At 67.7% G+C, this 22295-nt stretch overlaps 2 protein-coding genes across 2 annotated transcripts; one reads left to right on the top strand and one right to left on the bottom strand.

Annotated features, from left to right (window-relative positions):
- Nucleotides 1–229: 229 nt before the first annotated feature.
- WFDC3 (WAP four-disulfide core domain 3) lies at nt 230–2308 on the bottom strand. Its single transcript, XM_050907565.1, has 4 exons — nt 2221–2308; nt 1808–1942; nt 524–676; nt 230–427 (listed from the first exon to the last, which is right to left on the bottom strand). Exons 1-3 carry the CDS (start codon nt 2306–2308, stop codon nt 525–527), a joined length of 375 nt encoding a protein of 124 aa, XP_050763522.1. The 3' UTR covers nt 230–427; nt 524.
- Nucleotides 2309–8777: 6469 nt separating this feature from the next.
- LOC127023509 (eppin-like) lies at nt 8778–11418 on the top strand (the record flags this gene model as incomplete). The annotated part of the gene is made up of 4 exons (XM_050907623.1): nt 8778–8815; nt 9274–9414; nt 10019–10410; nt 11268–11418. Coding segments are annotated over 4 exons (588 nt in total), but the record flags the coding sequence as incomplete, so codon positions are not given.
- Between the last annotated feature and the right edge of the window lie 10877 nt (nt 11419–22295).

The raw sequence follows: 22295 nt of genomic DNA, 5'->3' as shown, positions 1-22295 counted from the left end.
GGGCCGTGGGGCAGCCCCAGGCAGGGGCACAGGCTGGGGACCCGTGGAGACGCGGTGCAGCCAGACGGTGCTGGCGCTTGTTGTGTGGAGCCCTTCTAGGCGGCCCCGGCACCAGCACCAGTGCCCAGCAGCAGCTGCGGTGGGCAGGATGCGGCTGGGAGCGGGCAGAGCAGCTGCCCAGCCGGGAGTGCGGCGGGACAGAGAGGTGGCCACAGGCGCGGCAGGGAGAGGCTGCTTTATTGGTGAGAGTGCAGGGGGCTGCGGCGCGCCCCGAGCAAGCGACCCCGGGGAGGAAGCTGAGGCTGAAGGCTCCGAGCTGGGAGCGTGGCCGGGCCGGGGGGGACGGTGCGGGGCCGGGGCCTGGGTGTGCGGGACTCGCGTCGGGCAGCAGCTTCCCTGTGGCCAGGCTGGCAGGAGGCAGCTGCGCCTGCAAAGGGAGCAGAGGGCCGTGAGTGGGATGGGCGCGTGGGTGCCATGCCGTGGGTGCTGCAGGATCCCCGGGGTTGGCGGGCGCCCGACTGACCTCAGTGGAGGGGAGTCACGCAGGAGACCTTGCCACAGCCGTTCCTGCAGCACTTCTGGCTCCCGGAGCAGTTGGAGTCCGTCTTGCACTGGTTCGTGCAGACGCCCAGCATGGGGATCCCCGGACTGACGGGTGGGCAGGTGCCGGGCTTCTCTGCAAAGGCGAAGGGTCATGGCCTGAGACCTGCTGGCCCCGGCACGAGGGGCAGGGCTGACGCTGCAGCTCCCAGAGCTGCAGGCATGGCCCTGGCCCCTGGCTGCCACGGAGAAGGGACCCCCATGCCGGCCAGTGGCTCCCCCACCCCACGGCTCTGCCTGTTGGTGCTCCTGCCAGCCTGACCCGATGGGGACATGTCAGGGAGGCCTCGTGGCGTGGTGGTCCCCCACGGTCCCTGTGGTCAGCCTCCCGCTCAGGGGTGCATGGCCAGCACAGGATGCATGGCCACGGCACGCAGCCCCGACGGCAGCCTTGGCCCTGCTTTCCCCCACAGCTGCCATGGACAGCCCCGGCCGTGCGCTCGTGGTGCGTGGGCTCAGCCCGGGCCTCGGTGGGGGGCACGTGCCCCCCAGACAGCCTGTGCCCTGGCTGCGCGGGGCCCCTGCCCTGCTGTCCCGCTGCCTGCTGCTGCCTGCCACCGGCACTGGCCTCCCAGCTCTGCAACTTGCTGTCCTCCACTGCGGCACAGCCAGGCCAGCTCCATCCTTGCAGGCAGCAGTGGAGGTACCGGAGCCTCCGGTTCACATCTGCGTGTTTGCAGCTGGAGATCCCAACTCCTGCGCCTGTCTACCGGGGCTGCTCTCCGGCAGGACCGGCACAGTGAGTGTACTCAGCCGGGTGGCCGTGGGGTCGTGTCCGGTGCAGGGCCGGGGATGACGCCGTTGGGAGGCTCTTCCCAGGCGCAGGGTTGGGAGGCAGGACAGTGCCCACGTCCTGGGCTGGCGGCCACCCACAAGGCTGAGTGGGTAGCAAGGGCTGCGACGGGGATCAGCGCAGACCCCTGCCCTCTGCACCGGCCCCAGCGTTGTTCGGAGGCGTCCTGCTCAACGCTCATGTCGCTGGGAGGAGGAAGGGGTGAGCATGGCCCCGCGGGAGCACACCCCGACCCTGCCGGGCTTCCCACGCAGCCCCCGACAACCGTGCTGCAGCCAGACACGCAAGGGGTGCCCAGGCCCGCAACCGGTACCGCGCCCCGGAGCACCGGTGCCGCCGGCTGGGACAGGCTGTCAGCTCACAGCAGCGGGGCTGGCTCCGGGCAGCGGGGCCGGGAGCAGGAGGGAGGGTTACCGTCGGGCTTCTGGCAGGCCTTGCCGCAGGCCGCCGGGCAGCACTTGAGGGTGCTCTCACAGTCGCCATCGGACTGGCACCCCACCGTGCAGTTCACCGCTTCCATCGCCGGGTCCGGGCACACACCGGCTTTTGCTGCAAGGCAAAGGTGGAGGGCGTGGGTGGGCGCCGGGGCTGCCGGCCCTGTGGCAGGGTGAGGGCTGCCGTCCCGAGGCAGGAGATGCTGCCGCCAGCCCCAGGGCTGGGTCCAGGGATGCTGCGGAGCCCAACCACGCCGGGCGCTGGCTGGCTGTCGGCCCCGGCCCCCACCCCAGCAGGCCCCAGGGCTGGGAGCGATGCTGGCTGCTCGCCCGGGGCATGCTGTGCCGTGCCGTGCCGTGCCGAGCCGTGCCGAGCCGTGCGCTCATACTCACTGGTGACATTCTGGGCGGATGCTGGAGGCAGCTCTGCCCAGAGAGCCAGGAGCCCCGCCAGGACGAGCACGCTGCGGGCCTTGGGCATGGTGCGGGAGCCGGCGCTGCGCCTGCGGGGCCGCCCGGCCGGCCTTTAAGCTCCTCTCCAGGTGGGGCCGGCAGGCGGGAGGGCTCGGCCTTCCGGGTGGCTCCCAAGGGCCGGGCAGGGCCAGGCTCCCCCTTCGCGCTTGCACAACCCGAGTATCAGGTATCTGCCGCTGCTGGCTGCCGACCAGGAAGGGGGAGCCTCGAGGAGACCGGGCGGCCATGCTGAAAACTTGCCCGGCAGGAACGGCAGCCAGCCGCCACCAGCCGTGGCCCCCATGCGCCGCACGCCGGACCCTGGCCGGCCCCAGCCGCCGAGCCAGCCGGGGTGCAGGGCTGTCATGGCCTCGCACGGGGTTTGGCCGCTGGAGGCCACGGGGATGCAGCTGGTACTGCTAGCGGGGAGCGTGGCAGGCGTGGGTGCGCCAGGGACAGGGCACAATCCGTCCCTGCCACCGCCCTGGCTGCGGTCACGAGCTCGAGGAGAGTCCCCGGTCTGGGCCGCTGATGCTCAGAGGCCAGGACGAGCCGGCGGTGCGGACGGGGGCCGTGGCTCGGCTGCTGCCACTCGCCCGGCTCCTGCTCCAGCCACTTGTTCTCCTCCAGCTTTCGCTCCTCGACTGAAGGGCCCTCCAGGCTGCCTGCGCCTCTGGGCAGGCGCCTGCCCCGGGGCTCCCCCGCACCTCCCCAGCAGCCACAGGAGCTCCTTCTGCCCGGCCGCAGCCTCATCCCGCGGCCCCCGCCATCCTCGCAGCCTCCAACAGCCCCAGGGATGCGGCCCGGACCGTCCGGCAGCGCCGGTTGGGCAAGTGGCTGGCGGGAAGTGAGCTGCCGGCATGCTCTGGCTGCACGCCCGGTGCTCCGGGGCATGGCGGTGCTGGGCGCCGTACGACCCCAGACCCCCTCGGCCTGGCGGCTGTCCGGGATACCCCTCCCACGGCACATGCGCCGCCCTCCGGCAGGCCAGGATGCTTTGCGGTGCCTGGAAGCGTCGAGCCGGGGTTTGTTTGGATAAGACCAGCTAGCCAAGTGGCCCAGATCACCTGGCGTGGCTGCCCTGCTCTCATCAGCGTTTGTTGCTCTGCCAGTTCCCGTCTCCTTTGCAGGCGCTGTCAGTGGCGGCTTTAATTACTTTAATTGCTGACGGAAGGGGAGCAGCCCAGCATTACGCCGGGGGAGACCTGAGGACCCCGGCCCCTTTGCTCGCAGCTCCCGGTTTTGGCTCAACACCTTGGGTCGTTTGGCTGCCATCACAACGTGGGTCCCTCCGCGCAGTGCCGGTGCTGCCTGGCCAGGGGCGCACGGGCTGGACCCCTCTGCTGGGAGGCAATCTCAGAGCATCCCAGCTCCCTGGGCCCCATCCTGGGCATGGTCGCAGGCTCAGCCTCTCCTGTGTGGGGAGGAGGGTGAGACCTACCCCGTCTCCGGTGATGTGCCCTCGTCGCTGGCAGAGGCTCCAAGGGCAGCCCCAGCTCCGGGCTGGAACATCCCGCAGACCCACGTGGGCCAGGGGTGTGTGGGGCCAGGGACAAGGTCCCTGCCCCGAGTCACGAGCCGGTGTCCGCTCTGCCGGGGTCCGTCTCCAGGTAATTTAACCCCACAGTCAACAACGCGGCACGGAGCGGAGTGGCAGTAAATCAGTAACTGTTTGCCTCTGCCTGTGGTCCCCTCCCTGCCGCAGGTGTTTATGCAGGAACAGGAGCTGGCATGGACGGCCCAGCCGCCACTCCATGCTTCACCGCTGTCGGCAAGTGGGAGCCGACGCATGGGGACAAGGGAAAGGCCTGGGGTGGCGGGGAGAGCAGCCGGGCAGTGGCAGGGAGAGCGGCAGGGCAGTGGCGGGGAGAGCGGCAGGCCAGTCCTTGTGCCTGCACCCTCTGGGCTGGGGTGCCTGGCGGCTGGGTGCCGGGGAGCTGCGGGGGAGGCTGCCAGGATCTGGCCACGCTCGGGCTGGCCGGGATGCTCCCACTCTGCCCATGTGGCTGGGCCCCACTGGGGACAGCGCTTCGGGGAACTGGGCTGGGCTGGTATTTCTAGCCCAGGGCTGATGCTGGGACTCCCTGAATAAAGGCAGCTGTGTTGCAGCCTGGTGGCCCCTGGGCCAGGGCCGGGTCACGGTGCTCCGGTGGCCGGGGCGGGATGGGGGTGGTAACGTGGCCACTGCAAGCGTGAGCGTCAGCTGGGCGGTGTGAGCGCTGCCCTCCAGGATGGAGGTGAGGGACCTGCGCCATCCCTGCCTCTGCTGCGCAGGGACAGAGCCCACCCGGACCCAGCGGCAGCTTTCCTGGAGCAGCGGCGCTGCTGCTGGTCTGATGGTGCCCACCCAGCGGCACCGTCCCCGCTGCCAGGGCAGGGGCTGCCCCGGTGTCCCACCGTGACTGAGCTGCTGCTCCAGTGCCGGCGCTGCCAGTGGCGCTTGCCTTTGAGGGTTACTGCCCCGGTCTGACCCTGTAATTGCTCTGCCCCAGCGTGTGGGATGTCCTTGGTGCTGGCGGTGAGCAGCCAGAGCTGGGAGGCTGTGACCGCGGATGCCAGCAGCCAGGCTGCACCGGAGCAGCTGGACAGGAGCAGACGGGAGCCCAGAAATGGGGTCGTGGCAGGAGACAAGGAGGAAACCGTGGAGGAAGGCGAGAGCTGCGGGGAGCAGTGTGGGCGTCGGCGGGTTTGCCCAAGGTTGCGCCTTGGCCTCGGCGTGCCTGGCTGGCTGCCGAGCGGCCGATCCAGCTGGAGCTGCCCCCAGCCAGCCGGAGCAGCTCGAGACGGACTGAATGTGCTGGCGGCAGGGCCAGTGGCTCCAGCCCACGCAGTCGGCATCGCTTTCCGGGATACAGAAATGCTTTGGCTCCCATCCCCAATGCGCGGCATTCGGGATGCTGCCGTCCCCAGCCTGGCTCTGCCAGGCGCTTCCTCGACAGAGGCCGAGGGTGGCTGTGGGGAGCGCGGGGGTCTGCAGGTGCGGCTGCGGGCAGCCGCCCCTGTGCCAAGGCACATCCCAGGGGAGGATCCTGTCTGAGGACACGGGATCAGCAGCCCAAGCCCGACCCCAAAGGCTCTTCCCTGCAGCATCCCTGGGTGGCAGTGCCTGCCACCGCTGAGCCCGGTCATGCTGGCTGCGCCCAAGCCCCGCGGCTGACCGCGGCACCTTCATGGCAGCAGGGAAGGTGCTGGAGTCACGTCTCCCCGCCGGCCGAGGGAGAGCGGTCAATGATTAAGAGGGGAGTGTTGCTGAGCCAGGCAAGGTGCCCCCGGGCAGCTAGCCGGCCTCCTGCTGCCAGCACGGAGCAGGGAAAGCAGGGGACAGCAATAGAGAGGGACGCCCCTTCCTCTGGGAGACGTTGGGCCCCGGCAGTCGGCAGCTCAGGGTCCCCGCGCTGTGTGCGTGGGCTGATGCAGGGGGAATTATCTGACCCCTTTGGGGCCCAGCCGTGCACCCGGCTGGCAGCCGAAGGCCGGTGCACCCCGCGGGCAGGAGGGCTCCCGCCATGCTGCCGCATCCTGCTGCTGCCACCAAGCCCCCCCCCGCCTGCCCACGCTGCCCGCACGGCGCAGACCTCGGCGGCCCCTCTCCGCACTGCAGAGCCGGAGCCTCGCGGCTTTGTGATGGTGCACAGAGTGCCCCGGAGCCAGGGAAGTGCCCGGCTCTGTGCTGGTGTGATTGGTCTTACCTGCTCGTCCCATGCAGGACCCCTGGCCCGAGCCAGCCCCGCAGCGCCCTGAGAGCCGGCAGGACGCAGCCACCCCGTGCCCCCCGAGCACTCACCCATGCCCCCGGCAGCCGCAGTGGCCGGCTGCAGCTGGGCACACAGGGCGAGGATGCCCACGAGCAAAATGCCAGCAGTCTTCATGGTTCTCCCCACGGGTGCCGGATGGCCAGCGCGGGTCGGCGAGGGTTTATATCCGTGCGGGGTCGGGGAGGGGCTGCCGCACACATAACCTTCGGGTGCCGAAACTCTCGCTGCGTTTCACAGCTGTGCCCGAGGCAGCGACAGCCCCACGACGTGTTATTGCCTGAGAAATCATTTACCACGGCCCCGTCCCAGCCCCAGCAGCCAGGCTGCAGCCTGGGTGGGGATGTCAGCACCCAACAGCACCCTCCCCGGGGGAAAGGGAGACGCAGCCACAGGCCGGGACCACCCCCACGGCCACGGGGAGACCAGAGGAAGGGGCTGGTGCTCTCTGGCTTGGGAAAGAGGGGACAGAGGGGACAGGGGCAAGGCTGGTACATCCAGAGTGGCCCAGAGGGTGTGGACGGGACTTTCTTCCCGTGGCTGCAGGAGCCGGGGGCACCGAGGGAGACCCGCAGGTGAGGGGCAGAGGGCGGATGGCCTCCTCACCGAGCTGTGGGACTCAACACTGCAGATGTCAAGCGCTGCCCAGGTGTGACAAGCGATTAGACGAGTTTATGGGACAGGAACCCAGGGGGGACGGAGCAGGAGGATGCTCCCCTGGGGTGGCGGCCGTCCTGGCGGCGCGGCACGGGGGCGTTCTGGGATGGAGCAGCTGGGGGTCTGTCCCCGGCCATGCCCACGCTGGAGACCCAGCGCCTGCCTGCCCCGGTCCCGGCCTGGTGCCTGCATCCTGCTGCGTCTGCCTGTGGAGCCACGGGTGACAGCCAGCTGGGTCCCTGCGGGCGAGCGTGGCCTCGGGGGGAGCGGAGCGTGGGAAGCCTGTGCGATGCGCCAGGCTGGGTGCACCCGCTGCCCCGCGCCGTGCACCGAGCACCATTCCTCTGTGGGGACAGGCGGGCTGCTGGGTGCCGTCACGTCGGCTGGCTGCAGACGTGTCCCAGCAGACGGGTGCTCCAGCGGGGTCAGCACCGGGGCTGCCTTTCACCTTGCCGTGCACTGGGACCAGCGGGAGGTGGCCCTGGATGAGGTGGGGAAGCCCAAGGTTAACGGTGCGGGGAGGTCACAGAGAGCCCGGCACAGCCAAGCGTGCGAAGGGTGACCGTGCCGACGGTGAGGTGTGCTCCGTGCCGGTGGGGACCCCATGGTGCTGCTGCTGCCATGCCCCAAGACTCTGCCAAGCAGGACCTTTGCTCCCTGCTCCCCATCCCACGCAGTGCAGGGACACGGCCGAGCTGCATGCATCCTTGCCGGGGGGTCTGCACCATGGCATCTCTCACTGCTGAATTGCAGCCATGCTGGCACAGCTCGCTGTGCCCCACCGAATGGCAAAGGGCACAGGCAGGTGCTGCTGGCAGGTCGGGCAGAGGCAGCCTGGCTTGCTGGGTGCAGGGGGGGCTGGCAGGGCTGCAGCAAGGCACGGGGGGCAGCCCACGGCCACAGTGGGCAGAGAGGGGCAGGACCTGGGTTTTCAAGGGGCTGGTGGAAGGGGCTCATCCTCTGCCGGAGCTGGAGACGGGGAGAAAGGCCTCGGCCAGGGTCCCGGTGTGCGGGGAGGGACGCTCCCTGCCCGGGGGTTTGTCGCAAGGCCAGCCCGGCTGGAAGCAGGCGTCTTTGTGCTGAGGCCGACGTGACCTCTGCGGTCTCATACGGGGTTTTACAGCTCAACGATTGTATTTCCCCGCTTGGAAATTCCTGTTTGCGTCATCCCTGCTCCAAGTGGCCAAATGCACTTGTTGCTACAGAAACTCTGGGTCTGAAACAAAGGGAACCATTAGCAAGAAAACCGGGGGCTGTGAAAGCAGTCCCATCCCCGGTTCATGTGGACGGGGTCTCTCTGAGTGACACCTTTGCCATGACGTGGCACGTGCCGCAATGCTGCGGTGGTGACGCGGGGAGTCACCAGCCTCTCCCCAGCAGCGCCTGGTCCTTCGGCTGGTGCTGGCGGCTCCTCGCTCCGAGGGGCTTCGGCCTCGCGCCCTTCCTCCCCTGGCTGCCACACGCCCGTCGTGTGCTACGGCACGTAGCTGCGTGCCGTTAATGACGGCGTGTTTGAGTCCTGCTGGCACGCAGCGGTGTGAAGCCTGGCGTGTCCTCCTGCTGCCATGCCCCGGCCGTGGGGAACGGTCCCCCTGGCCTGTGCAGCCCCCTCCCTGCCTGCTGCCCCCTCCCTGCCTGCAGCCCCCTCCCTGCCTGCTGCCCCCTCCCTGCTGTGCCGCGCTGGTGCCGGGGCTGGGGCTGCGCGGCTCGCCCTGTGCCCCCGCCTGCGGTGTCTCGCAGCTCCGTGGGCTCCGTGGGCTCCGTGGGCCGGGCCCGGCAGCACGGCGGGCCCGATCCCGGCGCAGCATCCCGGGCGGCGGCCGGCAGAGGAGGCTGTTGCTCCGTCAGAGCGGGCCGGGCCGGGGAGCGGGGCCGGGCTCCGCCGGGCTCCGGCAGCGCCGGCCCCGGCCCCGGCCCGGGCCCCGGAGGCGGGGACCGGCGCGGGGCGCTCCCCCATCCCGGGCCGGGGCCGGGCCGGGGCCGGGGCTCCCGGGCTGTACTTAAGCGGCCGCGGGCGGCGCGGGGGCAGCGCCGTGATGCCGGGGTTGGTGCTGCTGCTGCTGGTGCTGCTGGCCCCCTCGGGCCCCCCGGCCACTGCCGGCCGGCCTCGGGGCGCCGGCTGATAGGTGAGCCCCGGCCCGGGGTGCGCTCTGAGCTCGGCCCCGCTCCCCGCCACCGCCCCGGTGTCCCCGGTGTCCCCTCGCCCCGCTGGGGGGGGGGGGGGGGCGCGCACGGGCTCCGAGCCGGGACCTCCCGCCGGGTTCCTCCTGCCCAGCCCCGCGGTCCCCGCCTGCTGCAGAGCCCGCAGCCGAGCGGCAGGGCTGCACCCCTCCCCGGAGCAGCGGGGGGGGCCCGGGGAGGTGTCCCCCCCGGCCCGCCTCACCCGCCGGCAGCTTCCGAGGCGCTGGGCGGCCCGGCGGGCTCTGGAAGCGGCGGCTCCGCCAGTGCTCTGCACCGCGACGTGCCCCGCTGCCGGGGCAGAGCCGGTCCCGGCCGTGCCACCCCCGCCAAGGGGGGCCCTGCCCAGGCCGGGGGGCCCTGCCTGCGCACCGTAACCCCCTGCCCGCCCTCCTCTCCCTCCCAGGGAAGTACGGCGAGTGCCCCCCGCCCCGGAGGATCCCCCTGAAGCCCTGCGACAGCTTGTGCTCCTCGGACGCGGACTGCCCGGGCAGCGAGCGCTGCTGCAGAACCAGCTGCGGACGGGAGTGCCGGCTCCCCACGGGAGGTGAGGGAGTCCCTGCCCCCCAGCAGCCCTGGACGAGCCCGTGCTCTGCCCTCCAAGCGGGGGGGCACTGCGGCCACCTCGGGGAGCGGGTCCTGCAGCCCTGCCAGCCCCCGCGCCCCGTCCCGGCGTGTGGCCGGGATGCGCCGGGTCCGGGCTCTTCCGAGCGCAGCCGCTGCCTGTGGGGTGCATCACCCGCAAGGGCCGGCGTGGGTGGCCCCTGCACCCGATCCCCCTGCCCTCAGCCCCTCTGGTGTAGGGGGACAGGGGTGCCCGTTGCTCCCTGCCCGCAGGACCCGGGGGTGGGCACCCCGGGGGTGGGCCGGGCAGTGGGAGCGGGCAGGGGCTGGCGGGGCTCTGACCCTGCTGGGCACCCCCAGCCAAGAGGGGCTTCTGCCCGCGGGCGGACCATATCTGGATGGCCGTCTGCCTGGTGAAGTGCGGCAGCGACAGCGAGTGCCGAGGCAGTGAGAAGTGCTGTAGCATAGGCTGCCAGGTCCGCTGCATGGAGTTGGTGCCAGGTAAGGGCGGCCGGGGGGCTCGGCAGGAGAGGGGCCGCGGCCAGGACAGACCCCACGCGTGAGCCAGTCTCCTTTCCCACCCGCAGCCAAACCAGGCGTCTGCCCCAAGAGAAAGGTGCTGCAGACCTTCGCCCCTGCAACAGCTCCTGCAGCGATGACACCGACTGTCCCCGCCACGAGAAGTGCTGCTTCACGGGCTGCGGCCGCGGCTGCCTGCCTCCGGACAGAGGTACCGCAGCCCCGCTCCTGCCCGCTGGCTGGGGCCACTGGCTGGGTCCTGCTGCCTCCAACGGCCCCATGTCCTCGGGTGACATCTGTCACCTCCCACCGGTGACTGGCCCGTGCAGGGGACGCTTCCGTCACTACGCCTACAACCCTGCCACGGGGACCTGCCAGCCATTCATCTACAGCGGCTGCGGGGGGAACCCCAACAACTTCAACACGGTGGAGGAGTGCCAGCAGGTCTGCCAGCAACGAGGTGAGAGGAGGAGCTGCACTGGGCCAGACTGGGTTGGACTGGGCCAGACTGGGCTCCCCCTGCCCAAGCAGAGGTGGGGGCTGGGCAGGGGGTGAGAACGCAGAGCTGTGCTGCCTGCAGCCAGGCAGCCAGACCCGGAGGGTCTGCCGGCCTCCCCGCGGCAGGGAGAGCAGCAGCATCCCACATCGCCTCGGCACACGGCGTCCCTGGGCCCCGGCGCATGGCATGGGGGCCTCTGGGTGTTTCTCCTGGGTGATTTCAACCAGGTCGCAGCTCTGTCCTGGGAGCTGGTGTCATCTTTGGCCAGAACTAGGCAACAGTGTTAGTAATCATAATTGTACAGCCTGATTATCAAAGTAGGAAACCTGACCACCGAGGTGCTCAGCCTGCACGGGCGGGGGGAAAAGCCTGCTCTTGCAATTTGCCTTCCCACGTCTCTGCCGAATGCGTTTGGCACAGGGTGTGTGCTTGGCAGAGCAGGCGGTGGCGGAGCCATGGTGGGCCCCGGGGTGGGGGGGCCCTGGCACCGTGTGGGCACTCGCCTGGTTGTGACGCTCATTTCCGAGTGGAGCCGCAGGCAGTTGGGGCCGTTGGTGGTTGAGCAGCCGTGGCGGCTGCTCGGCTTCCCTGGCACAGCGGTTTTATCTCCATGCAACACCGGAACCACGAGAGCTGCTCCCGGCTGTGCCACGTCCCTGGGGGTGTGGGCCCAGCGGGGTGGATGCTGGGGGGGTGAACGCACCGGGGTTGAGTGCAGCAGCCTGTCCGGGGCCAGCTCTGCTCCCCAGCGCCAGCACCCCGCTGCTTCCCCCCGCCCTGCCTGCACCCCCCTCCTCACCGTCCCTTTTGTCCCCCAGGGAGAGCCAAGGAGTGACACCAAGGAGGAGGCAGCAGTGGGGCCTGGGTCCCCCTGCGGGGCCAGCAGCCCGGGGGCCGGGGTCTGCGGCGGTGCCGGCCGCCACGCTCTGCCCCATGCAATAAAGCTACCAGGACGCCTGGCTTGCAGCAGCACAGCCTCCACTGTCTCGCCTGACCCACACCTCCATGGCTCCACGTGCTCCCCAGCGCCTTCCTGCTTCCCTTCCTGGCCACGTCCACCAGTGCTGGAGCTGCGGGCCCAGACCCTGGCCCAGCCCGGGGACCCCGTGCCTGGCACGCGGGGCGCGGGCTTGCTCATGGTGGCAGGCGGCCCCAGCCAGCCTCTCGCTCCCAGCTCTCAGCCTGGACCCGCCCAGCAGGCAGCCGGTGCGGGGGCCCTCACACCTTGTGCGGCTGCACGGAGCCGGGCAGCACTGGCCCTGGTGTGAAACATCCCTCCTGGACACGGCCCCTTCCTTGGTCCGCGGGGGCCCTGTGGGGACGGCCCCCGGCACTGCCCTGGCTGAGCGCCCGCAGCCGCTCGCTCCCAGCTCGGTGCCTGGGGAGGGCACAGCTGGGGGGTGCCGGTCACGCTGCTGTGCCCGGGGTGGGACGGGGTGCGGGTGCCCGTCCCCGTGCCAGCCTCTGCTCCTGCTGCCAGCTGGGCTCTGGGCTGGTGCCGAGGATTTGTGTCCTTCCCTGCTCGGCACCGTCCCGCTGCGCCAGCCGAGCCCGGCACCCATCCCGGGAGCTGCTGCGCTCCCGCTGCTGCCCGGAGCTCGTCCTCGTCTCGGTGCGGGGTGCAGCCAGGGCTGGGGCAGGCGCAGGAGCAGGTCCCACAGGGGTGGCACCGTCCCTGCCAGGCACCGCCACCGCAAGCCAGGGACCTGCAGGTCTTCCCCAGAAGCACCTCCTGTCAGCGCTGATACCGTCTTATTAATTTGCTGATTAATGGGAGCCCAGAGAGGGAAGTGGGCTGTGCACGAGTGTGCTGCCTGCAGATGCTGGGGATGTTCCGGGGAAGGCTGAGCGAGGGCACAGAGTACCCTGGTGTGCTCCAGGACAGCGGCACCTCCATGGCCGTCCCACAGCAGTGACACCCCGGCCTCTGCCTGCCAACGCGGGGACCCTTGGGCTGGGCTTGGGGGGTGGACAGAGCAGGGGGGTGCACTGGGTCTGAGCTCGGCACTGCCTCCTCCTCTGCATCGGGTGCGGCAGCCACCGGGCACAGGGGCGATGAATCACAGAGTGGCTGCAGGATAGCCCTCGCTCTGGGCATCACCGGGGAGCTGGTGCCGAACTGGTGGGTGATGCCCACCTGCTCTGGCAGCGCCTCAGTGCCCCTGGCCCCCCAGGGACAGGTCTGGGGAGCAGGAGTGCCTCAGAGGCAGCGATGCTCAGGGAGAGCGGGTTTTTGTGTCAAACCAGCAGCAGCCGGACGGTGCCGTGCACGCTCCCTCCCCACACGCCGCTGGCTGTGGCCGCTGGCGAGCTCTGCAGGCAGAGACAGCGAGGAACTTGAAACAGAAAAGACGCAAACCTGAAAGTGCCAATTTATTATTCAGCTCCCTCCACACCTGCTCCCGCTCGGCCCTGAGCCGGCGCCGCGGCTGCTGCCGGATGCCGAGATGAAAGTCCCCGTGTGGGGCAGGCACGGGGAGGGGGTGGCACCCCGTTCCCAGCACCCCATCCCCAGCACCCTGTCCCTCCGTCCCCAGCACCCCATCCCCAGAGCCGGTGGGGGCTGCGACTGCTGCGCGGGGAGCTTGGGCAGGGCCGTGGTGCGTGGCCCTGGGGCTGTCCCCTGGCTCGGGGCAAGGAGGGTGCCCAGCCCAGGCAGAGTGCTGCCCGCTCCAGCCCCCCGCTCAGCCCCCCGTCGGGCCGTCCCCCGTGATCCGGCTCTCAGGGGTTAATGGCACCGGCTGCCTGAACGCGGGCACAGAGGCTGCTGCTCCACACCAGCTCTAATGGCTCCTATCCATAACCGCCGGCCTCCGGCTGCGGCGAGACCGAGATGGAGGCACGGGGGGGGCCGGGGCTGGGATGGCGACGGCTGCCTGCGGGCAGGCGGCAGCCCCGGCCCCATGCCACGCGGCGCAGCCTGGCCGGCGGCATGGCTACGCATGGCGCGCCGGCTGGCGGCACGGGGAAGATGGCCTCTCAAAATGGGGTTTTTATTACAGCCATACATCACCGCAGCGGCCTGATGCGGGCAGACGGCGGTGATTTTTCTTCATGGTTTACAGACAAATGAGGGGAAGGAAAATTGATGTGAACTTTGCTATAGCGAGAGGTCGGGCGCGGGCAGGGAGCTGGTTATGGATGAGCCGGGGGCTGCTGGGGCCGCCTGCCCCCAGGCCCCTCCCGGCCCCCTTCTCTGGGCCGGATGGATGGGAGCACCGGCAGCGGCAGGACCAGGAGCATCACATCCAGCGTGGGGACCGTGCTGCTGCTCCGGGGGGCTGGAGGAGGGGGGACTCTGGCTTCCCCGGCCCCCCATTGCCCACAGCACGGCCCCGAGCAGGCGGCTGCGCCCGTCCCTCGTCAGAGGGATGCTCGGCCGCTCGGGTGGGAGGACCACATGGGCAGGGTTATTAATTCCAGCAGATAATCATTAGCGCTGCAAACGTGGTTTGGATGTGCAGCGTCGGGCAGGCTGCTGTCACTGGCTTTTGGCGAGATGTCGACTGCTTTCACCACAATTAAAGTTGCCTCCAAACACCACGGTCCTGCCCAGTATAAGATAACAGTTAATACCCTCAAATAGCGACTATCAGCTTCTCCATAAGGCCCATAAATATTAATACAATTCTAATTAGTTCCTTTAAATACATTGCCTAAATTAAGCGTTTCCTCGGCAATAAATCAGCGGCGGTTTGGCAACCTGCTCATGCCCATTAAGCAGATCACGAGCTCTCCCCGCCTGCCCCACAGCCAGTCCCTGCCTGCCAGGGGGACGGGACCCACGGCAGCTCGGGGCTGTGCCATGCTGTGCCGTGCCGTGCTGTGCCAATGTGAGGGCCAGTGGCGCCCAGCTGGCAGTGCTCCCGCTTTGGGAGTTTCAAGCTTCAGGATGGGGAAAGGCGGGCAGGTTTTGGGGCTGGAGCAGCCACAAGCTGTCCCATGCCAGGAGGGGTACGGTGTCCGCCGTGGCGATTTCCCGACGCGCACGAGGGCTGTCTCAGCCCGTGCCAGGAGCTGCTGCACGACGTCGGTCCTCGGGTCCAGTGGCCCCTTCCTCCGGCGCCAGCGGAGCTGGAGGGCCGAGCCCCATCCCCTCCCGGGGGGGCTGCCCGGCGGGTGGGGAACCTGCAGAGCTGCCGGTGGCGGCGGCAGGGGTAGCACAGTGCGGCCGGGCTGTTTTCAGGGTAAACCCTGGGGCTCGGCCAGCGCCCCGCCGGGCTCCAGCGCCGTCTGACCCCATGCCCCGAGGAGGGTGGCCGGCGCTGCTGGCGGGATCTTGTCAAGAGACTGCAAGAGCGCATTTTGAAAGCTCCTGATAAAACCGCACAGTCACAGATATAAAAATAAACCAATCATTAGATTCAAAAGAGGAAAGGGAGCGCAGGCTTCACTGAACAAGCAGAAAGGGCTCTGCGACCTTAATCAGGAGTAATATTGTTAATACATTTTTCCCCAGGTGCACCCAGATTTGCATTCCCAGCAATTTGCACAATAATGAGGCGAGCTGACCATGCCTCACCCCGGCAGCGATCGCCTCCAATCGATGGCACCGTGCCGGCAAGCTCGTCTGCAAGCTCGTCTGCTCCAGCTGCAGCGGTGCTGTGCGTCCCCAGCACTGCTCTGCCCCAGCACGCCTGCAGCCCCCGACGCCGCAGGGTGGGAAAGGCCGGGCACCTCGGGGGGCTGCGTGGCTGCAGGGACCTGCCGGGGGGTGCTGGGGGCGGCCGGGGGCCGGTGTGTGCAGGAGCCATGTGCCCAGGCGAGCCCACTGCCACCTCCGTGGAGCCTGGCTGGGTGCTCCTGCCCTGTGCCAGCCTCCTCTGGCCTTCATCCCCAGCTCTGAGTCATCCTCCTCCTCCTCCTGGGAGGTGGCAGCAGTGGCCGTCCTGCTCAGACCTCTCCCCTGAGCTAGAGGAGACGGGACCCCTTCAAAGGTGCTTGCGTGTGCCGTGCATGGCGGGGTGTGAGTGTGCACGGGGGTGAGCGTGTGCAAGGGTGAGTGTGCGCATGCAGGGGCATGCACGGGGTGAGCGTGCACGGGGGTGAGCTTGCACAGGGGTGAGCGTGCATGCAGGGGCATGCAGGGGGTGAGCGAGCACAGGGTGACGGCGCAGGGTGCCGGTCTGAGCCGGGGGTGGGTGCAGCGTGCATCCTCCCTGCGCTCTGGCGTTGGTAGTACTGGAAAAGAGCAAATACCAAACTCATTTGCTTGAGGAGAAATTAATACGGTGTGAAGCCTGTAGTGGGTGATTTAAGAAGTGACTTTAAAATCTCAACACAAATAGATTTTTTTATAAGGTCAGAAGAAAGATTAAATGCTACAGACAAGCACAGCACTTGCCATTTCCAGCATCGCTTTTACCATAAACATTTTGGGCTGGCGCCGTGTCCCTGCGCTGCCCACATGGGTCAGAGCCCGCTTGCCGTGGCGGGGCGAGAGCCGCTCCAGGCACGGTGCAGTGCTGGGCGAGCAGGGATGTCCCTGGGGAGCGCATGACATCTCACCGTCCCCTTCCTCACGTGAGCAGCCCAGATCTCCGCCGGCACGTGGGAGCAGCCAGCGACGTGCCGTGGGCGCACAGGGAGGAGAGGAGGTGCGTGGGGCCACGCTGCCAGCGGCACTGGAGGGACCAGCCGCGGCTGCCTCGGCCCGGGCAGGATCTGGCCCCAGACCCCCTCCGGCGCTGCCGCCAGCCTGCAAAGGTGCCGGTGGTGCCGGGGGCGGGGGGAAGTCGCGCAGCCCAAGCTGTGGTGCCAGTCCGGCGCGGCATGCGCCTGCTGCCAGCTCCCGGCTCCCCCTCCTGCCGCCCGGCAGGGACCAGGATTGATGGCAAGAGATTTGAAAGGCTCCAAATGTGGAGGTTATATCGCTGAGCCACCCCCATCCATCACGAGACGTTCATTATTAAGTAACACCCTGCACGCCGGGCTGATTTCACACCTTATCTGAACCCAGCAGCTGTGCCCTAAATCCTGAGTGCCACGACTGTCTGGAGGAATTCGGCTGCCTGTGCTTAAAATTAGTGTTAGCATCTATCATTTCCCCACACCAAATGGCTTTTGTGTCGGCACTTGGCAGCGCTCATCCGTCACCGGGGCTCTGGGCTGCCCAGCTCCGTACCCTCTCCGTCACTGTCACAGGACCCCTCGTTGGCAAAATGTCACCCAAAGGACAAGCGCAACTACTTGGCCTCTCCCTTCCGCCCGGGCTGGTGGCACTGCCGGTGGTGAGGGCGTCCTCCGTCCCCTTGGGCACGGCAGGCACCAGCTCCGCTCCCGGCGGGGCTGTCCCCGTCCCTCCAGTCCCACCGCAGCCAGGCACGTGGCGCGGGCACAGCCTGCAAACCCTCCCCTGGGCACAGCAGCCTCTCCCCTCCCCTGGCACGGTGGCTCGCCACCTCCTGCGGTGCCATGGTGCCGTGTTGCCAGCTGCAGCCGCGTGGCCGGGCCCCTCCTGGCCGGTGCCGCCGGCAGCCATCCCTGGCGAGGAGCTCCTGCCAGGCAGGTGATGCTGGAGCTGTCGGCGTGATGAAAAGCCTCCCGCAGCAATGCAGATAACATACAAGCACAGGTCAGGCGAGGCCCGTGTAGCCCATCCATCAGGCGCAGCAGCTACAGGCGCTCCCTGTGCCACCATCTGATGCACGTTATCCGGCACAAATGTGTTTCTTCCCCCAAGGTTAAACGGATGAGTGAGGTTCAGGCACTGACAGCTCTGCCTGCCCTGTGCAAGCGATAAATGAGCTGGAAGAACCAGAGGGAAAAAAAAGGTTTGTTTTCTGTCAAATGCTCCTTTTGATAGTGCTGGCACGAGGACGGCGGCAGCATGGAGACGGGCACGAGGATGGGGATCCGCTCCCGGCGTGGCCGCGGGGCAGCCGGCGATGGGCACCGTCACAGCCACGTTGGGTGCCACTGTGTCGCCAGCAGTGACGGACAGGCGAGAGCAAGGGCTTGGCGAGACGCTGGAGCACCAAGCGGTCCTGGTGGCAGGCGCTCAGCATAGCCCCGGTGTGCCGCCGAGGCGTGCCGGGGCCGGTGGGGATCGGGTGGGACGGCAGCGAGCCAGCACATCTCCCCCGCCACGGCTCCCGCAGGCGGCTCCAGGAGCGGTGCCATGGGCTGGCAGAGCCAGCGCTACAGCCGGGCAGGGGCCGGTGCTGCCCTCTGCGTTTGCCGGTCTGTCCTGGCTTGTGATGGTCAGGGCCTGATCCTGCCTGGGACTGCCTGCCCGCTTTGGGCGCTGCCCGCAGCCGTGGCTGAGCCGCGGTGCCCCGGGGTGCGTGCCGAGTGGGGGTCTGCCTCCCCGCGCGCTGTCCCCGCCGGGCTGCTGCTGCCCTCGCTCAATGTCACACTTGGAGCCTGTCAACTTGAAAAAAGGTTTGCAGCCGATAAGCGATCGGGCTGTCAGCTGCGGAGTGCCGCTCGCTCGTGATTTACTGCAACGTCGCTAACGGAGCACAGATTTTTCTTAATCTAAATTGAAAACTACTCAAGTAGAAAAATAATTTCATTGCTTCATCTTGGAGGGGCGGGGGGAGAGAAAGGGGAAGAGCTGTGCCAGGGCAGGCAGGTCCGGGGCTGCCCGCACCCCCCGCGCCCCCCACGGCTCCGCGCCCCAGCCAGGCAGGGCCGGACCCGTCCACCAGCCCCCATCGCCTTGGGCAGCTCCTACGCCAGGGACAAGCGGCAGCTTCTCCGGCTCGGGCCGTAAAACCCTGTTGCTGTGCCCCATGCCCAAGCCTGGTGGGAGCCGCTGGCACGTGCCCAGGGGCAAGGTGGGCGGCAGGAGCTGCGTCCCCACCCGTGGGGCACGGGAAAGGTGTTGGGGCATCCCCGTGGGGACACAGGACAGTGCCACGTCGCTGCAGCCTCCTGGAGTAGCACAGAGGTGGTGCGGAGCTGCGGTGCTTCACTGTGCTGCGGTGCTTCGCTGTGCCATGGTGCTCACTGTGCCTCAGTGCTTTGCTGTGCCACGGTGCTTTGCTGTGCCGCGGTGCTTTGCTGTGCCGCAGTGCTTGCCATGCCCCAGCGCTTCGGTGTGCCATGGTGCTTTGCTGTGCCATGGCACTTTGCTGTGCCCCAGTGCTCACCATGCCCTGGTGCTTTGCTGTGCCGCGGTGCTTTGCTGTGCCCCAGTGCTTTGCTGTGCTGTGGTGCTTTGCTGTGCCATGGTGCTCACCGTGCTATGGTGTGGCTTGGCAGAGCAGGGCGAGGCGTGTGTCTTGGGTGCGCGGGTGCCTCCAGTCTCAACGAGGAGGCTTTGACAGGGACAGTCTCCACCAGTGCTTTGGGTCCGGCATGTAATCCAGCTGGCAAAGCGGCACACCCGCGGCTCCGTGGACATGCCAACACCGTGGGTCCGTGGAGGCTCCTGGGGCTCCGGGGCAAGCACCCGAGTCAGCCCCGTGTTCGGGAAGGGACTGCGCTGGCCGCTGTGGTGGTTGGGCGCATTGTGTGTGGCAGTGTCATGGGGATGCCAGAGCAGCCACCGTCCTCACCACACGGTGCAGGAGGCCCTGGCAGAGCCGGCGCCTGGGCTGGGGCTGCAGGCAGGGTCTCGGGTTTTGGCAGCATTGAAGAGCTCGCGCTCTGCTTGGAAAGAAAGTCTTAAAACATCGGGTCCCGCCGGCCCCCCCGGCTCCTTGTTAGGGACCAACGGCGCTGGCGGGTATTTAGCGGGTGAGCCGCGGGCAGGCAGACACACGTGCGCCCGGCGGTGCCGATACGCCCAGCCCTGATCGATCTGGATTTGCAGCACTAAATACCAGGAGGGGCTAGGAGCAGGAATGGGAATCGGCTGCGCCAGCGTGGGGGTCCTGGAGTGCGGCTGTGCCGGTGTGGGGGTCCCGGAGTGTGGTTGTGCCGGCTGGGGCTGGGCTCGTCCTGTGCAGGAGCAGAATCCGGCCATTTTCCACCCTCCAGGTGCTGGGACAGGGCGCGGGGAGGGGGCACCCACCAGAGCTCAGCTCCGGGGTGGCGGGGCGCAGCCTAGTCTCGGCCCCGCTTGCCGCCTGCGGGGCTGTGCCGCAGGCCCTCGGTGCCGGTGGATGCTGGCACAGGCGGGGACGCGTTGCCTCGCGGAGAGATCAGTAATTTGGAGTGCGAGCGAATTCTGGGAGCATTTGCTGAGCTGGATAATAACGTGCCCAGTGAGCTGCATCCCAAGCACGCCGCCAAATTAAAGAAATTTTTTTCCCCTTTAATTTAAAAGTCACCGTTGGGAAATCTCTGTCGGCCTCAGCAGTGATTTCCCCCCAGGCTGCCTTTCTGGAGAAATCTTTAATTTTGATTGTCACACTTTGTGGAGTTTAACTCGGGGAAGCAGAGCCATAAATAAGGTGCCGCTCTGGCACCGAGGCTCCAGCTGTGCTGGGACAGCGAGCGGCACCGGTGCGGGCGGGAAGGAGGGAGCAGCCCGGCCACGGCCATGGCCACGGCCACGGCCAGAGCCACGGCCACAGCCACCCCACCGGGGCTCGCGGGAACTGGCCGCCCTCTCCCCTTGCACCTCTTCCCCCACTTTCCCCCCTGCCCACCCTCCCCTCCGCTCACCCCAGCCCCTCGCAGCCTGATTTCACAGGTCAGCTCCCTTTAATTAGCCGGGTCCCGTCCCCCCCCGCCCGCCTCCCAGACGAACCGGCAGGTTCATGAAAATCTCATTAACCTTAATGCCACAGCCGGCTTCTCCCGCCAGCACCCGCACCTCCCGGCCCCCGCGGTGCTGGCTGGCTCAGCGAGCCCTCTGCCCTGGCACCCTGCACCCTGGGACCCCGGCACCCCAGCACCCAGCACCCAGCACGCCAGGACCCTGGCCAGGAGCCGCGGCAGGCGTTACACCAAACCCCTTCGGGCTGGGAAGGCGGCACCAGAGACGGGGCAGGGGCAAGGGCTGCAAGTTTTGCTCCGTGCTCTGCTCTGTCACCGGGGTGCCCAGCCCTCACAGCCCTGGCTCGGCTGGTCGTGGTGCTGTGCCGTGGGGCTGGAGCCGGCGTCGCGGCCAGCCCGGGGCGGGGGGCAGCTCCCAGGGCCGCCCCGGTGTCTCCGCTGCCTCCAGCTTGGTGGAACCGGCGTGTGACCCCAGAGAGGGGCCTCTCCTCTCCCTGCTGGGGCCTTGGGAGAGAATCGCCTGGCAGCTCCATTAGCGACCAAGAAAGAGGGAAGAAAGGCAGGCGCCTCCCTTCTGGCGCGGAGCCGGCGCGGTGGTGCCGGGGTGAGCTCCGGAAAGGTTACAGCCCATTTGCATTTTACCCTTCAGTAATTTCAACACTTACGGGTGCAATTAAGAGGCAAGCCTGGCGTTATGAAGCTATCAGCGCAGAGAGACCAGAATACTAACAAACTCTCGTGCACGTTCCCGTCCCAGGCCATCTGATCTATCCGTGATAACACCGTGGTAATGCCGGCGGATTGCCACTGGCCGCAGCAATGGGCCCCGAGTACATTAAAAGCACATTTTTTCACTTGTCTGATCGCCCAGCCCTCCCCAAGCCATTCAGGTGATGGGTTCGGTGCTCACTGCGGGCAGGGCACAGACAGCCGCGGAGGGGAGCCGGCATCGGCGTGGCAGGATGGCAGCCACGGCAGAACCGGGGCCGGGTGGGTGCCACGCTCATCGCCCCAACAAAGCGTTTGATCCAACATTGCCCTCTGGAAGAAGAGCCCCAGGCCCGCTTTGTTGTACAAGCAAACCGCCGATGTGGCAGCGCTGGCCGGACCGAGACGCCCAGCATGGCCCCGGCGGCACATCCCTCCCGTGGGATGGGGGCTCCTCCGTGCTCGGTGGCCCCCTGCCCTCCCGCGGGGGGACGGGGGCTCTGCAGCCGTTCCCCTGCTCCCTCTTCGGTGGGACGGCGGGCTGGGAGAACGGCCACCTTCCCCTTTAAGCTTCATCCCGGTTTAATTGGATAGTTCTGAGCGCCGGCTCATGATTTCTGCAGCGATTTGGTCTGAGATTTCTTTCTTTCCCTCCATTATCCACTCTGATTAACTCAGCTGCACCTGTCAGCTTTTATTCGGCGGCGCGGGGAGCGCCTGCGAGAACCTGTTAAAATGCATGAGTTTTATCACAGCCGCTCTTTCCTGGCCAGCGATGCTGAACTGGGAGGGAAGGGGCTGCAGGGAGCGGGGCTGCAGCGGGGGGGCCCTGGGCTGCGGGGACCCCCGAGGCTGGGGTGCGGGTGCCGTGGGGGTGCCGGCATCCCCCTCTCTCCGTGCCGGCAGCGCGGGGAGGGGGCCCGGCTGGGAGCTGGCGGCGGTGGGGAGCCCGTGGGGTGCAGGCAGCTGCGGGCAAGGCCCTGCCGCCACCCTCTGCTGCCAGGGTGCTTAGTGGCTGCAGCTTTTCCACTTTGCAAACGCTCATTTCACATTCCAGCTATAACTTGTTCCCTTTTTCTCGTTTTAATAAAAACGAAAGCATCCGGAAACACTGCTGCACCCAAGAAAGAGCGAGATCTGACATAATTAAAAAGTGGCTTCAATCAGGCTGTTTTTCCTAATGGTTTGTCATATCAGCCCACACCGCCCTGCACCCCCCCCCGTGCTCCCAACCCCCTGAGGCATCATTTACATTTCTTAATAACCCCTCATTAATATTCATGACGTGGGGAGTGTAATAACGGCTGAGTGCACACCACTAATTCAATTTCAGCGAGCCTCAGTGTGTTTAGTTAATCACCGGGGGACCAGGGTTACTCAGTACAATTATTTATTCGGAATTAGATCTCGAGGCATCTGGATTGAAACCTGAACTCAGAATAAAATTAAACCGGGATTCTCCTCCTCGCCTCCTCCTCCTGCCGCCGCTCCCAGCTGCGGTGCTGAGCATCCCCCCGCGGCCCTGC

The sequence above is a fragment of the Gymnogyps californianus genome, chromosome 17 (assembly GCF_018139145.2).
Source record: "Gymnogyps californianus isolate 813 chromosome 17, ASM1813914v2, whole genome shotgun sequence".
NCBI classification, from domain to species: Eukaryota; Metazoa; Chordata; class Aves; order Accipitriformes; family Cathartidae; genus Gymnogyps; species Gymnogyps californianus.
This window is presented reverse-complemented; position numbering and strand designations above follow the sequence as displayed.

Coding starts and splice junctions, on each gene's coding strand:
- WFDC3 (XM_050907565.1), bottom strand. CDS start 2,308: ATGCCCAAGGCCCGCAGCGTGCTCGTCCTGGCGGGGCTCCTGGCTCTC. Junction 1,943..2,220: donor ATCCGCCCAGAATGTCACCA/GTGAGTATGAGC, acceptor TTTGCCTTGCAG/CAAAAGCCGGTGTGTGCCCG. Junction 677..1,807: donor GGCCTGCCAGAAGCCCGACG/GTAACCCTCCCT, acceptor TCGCCTTTGCAG/AGAAGCCCGGCACCTGCCCA.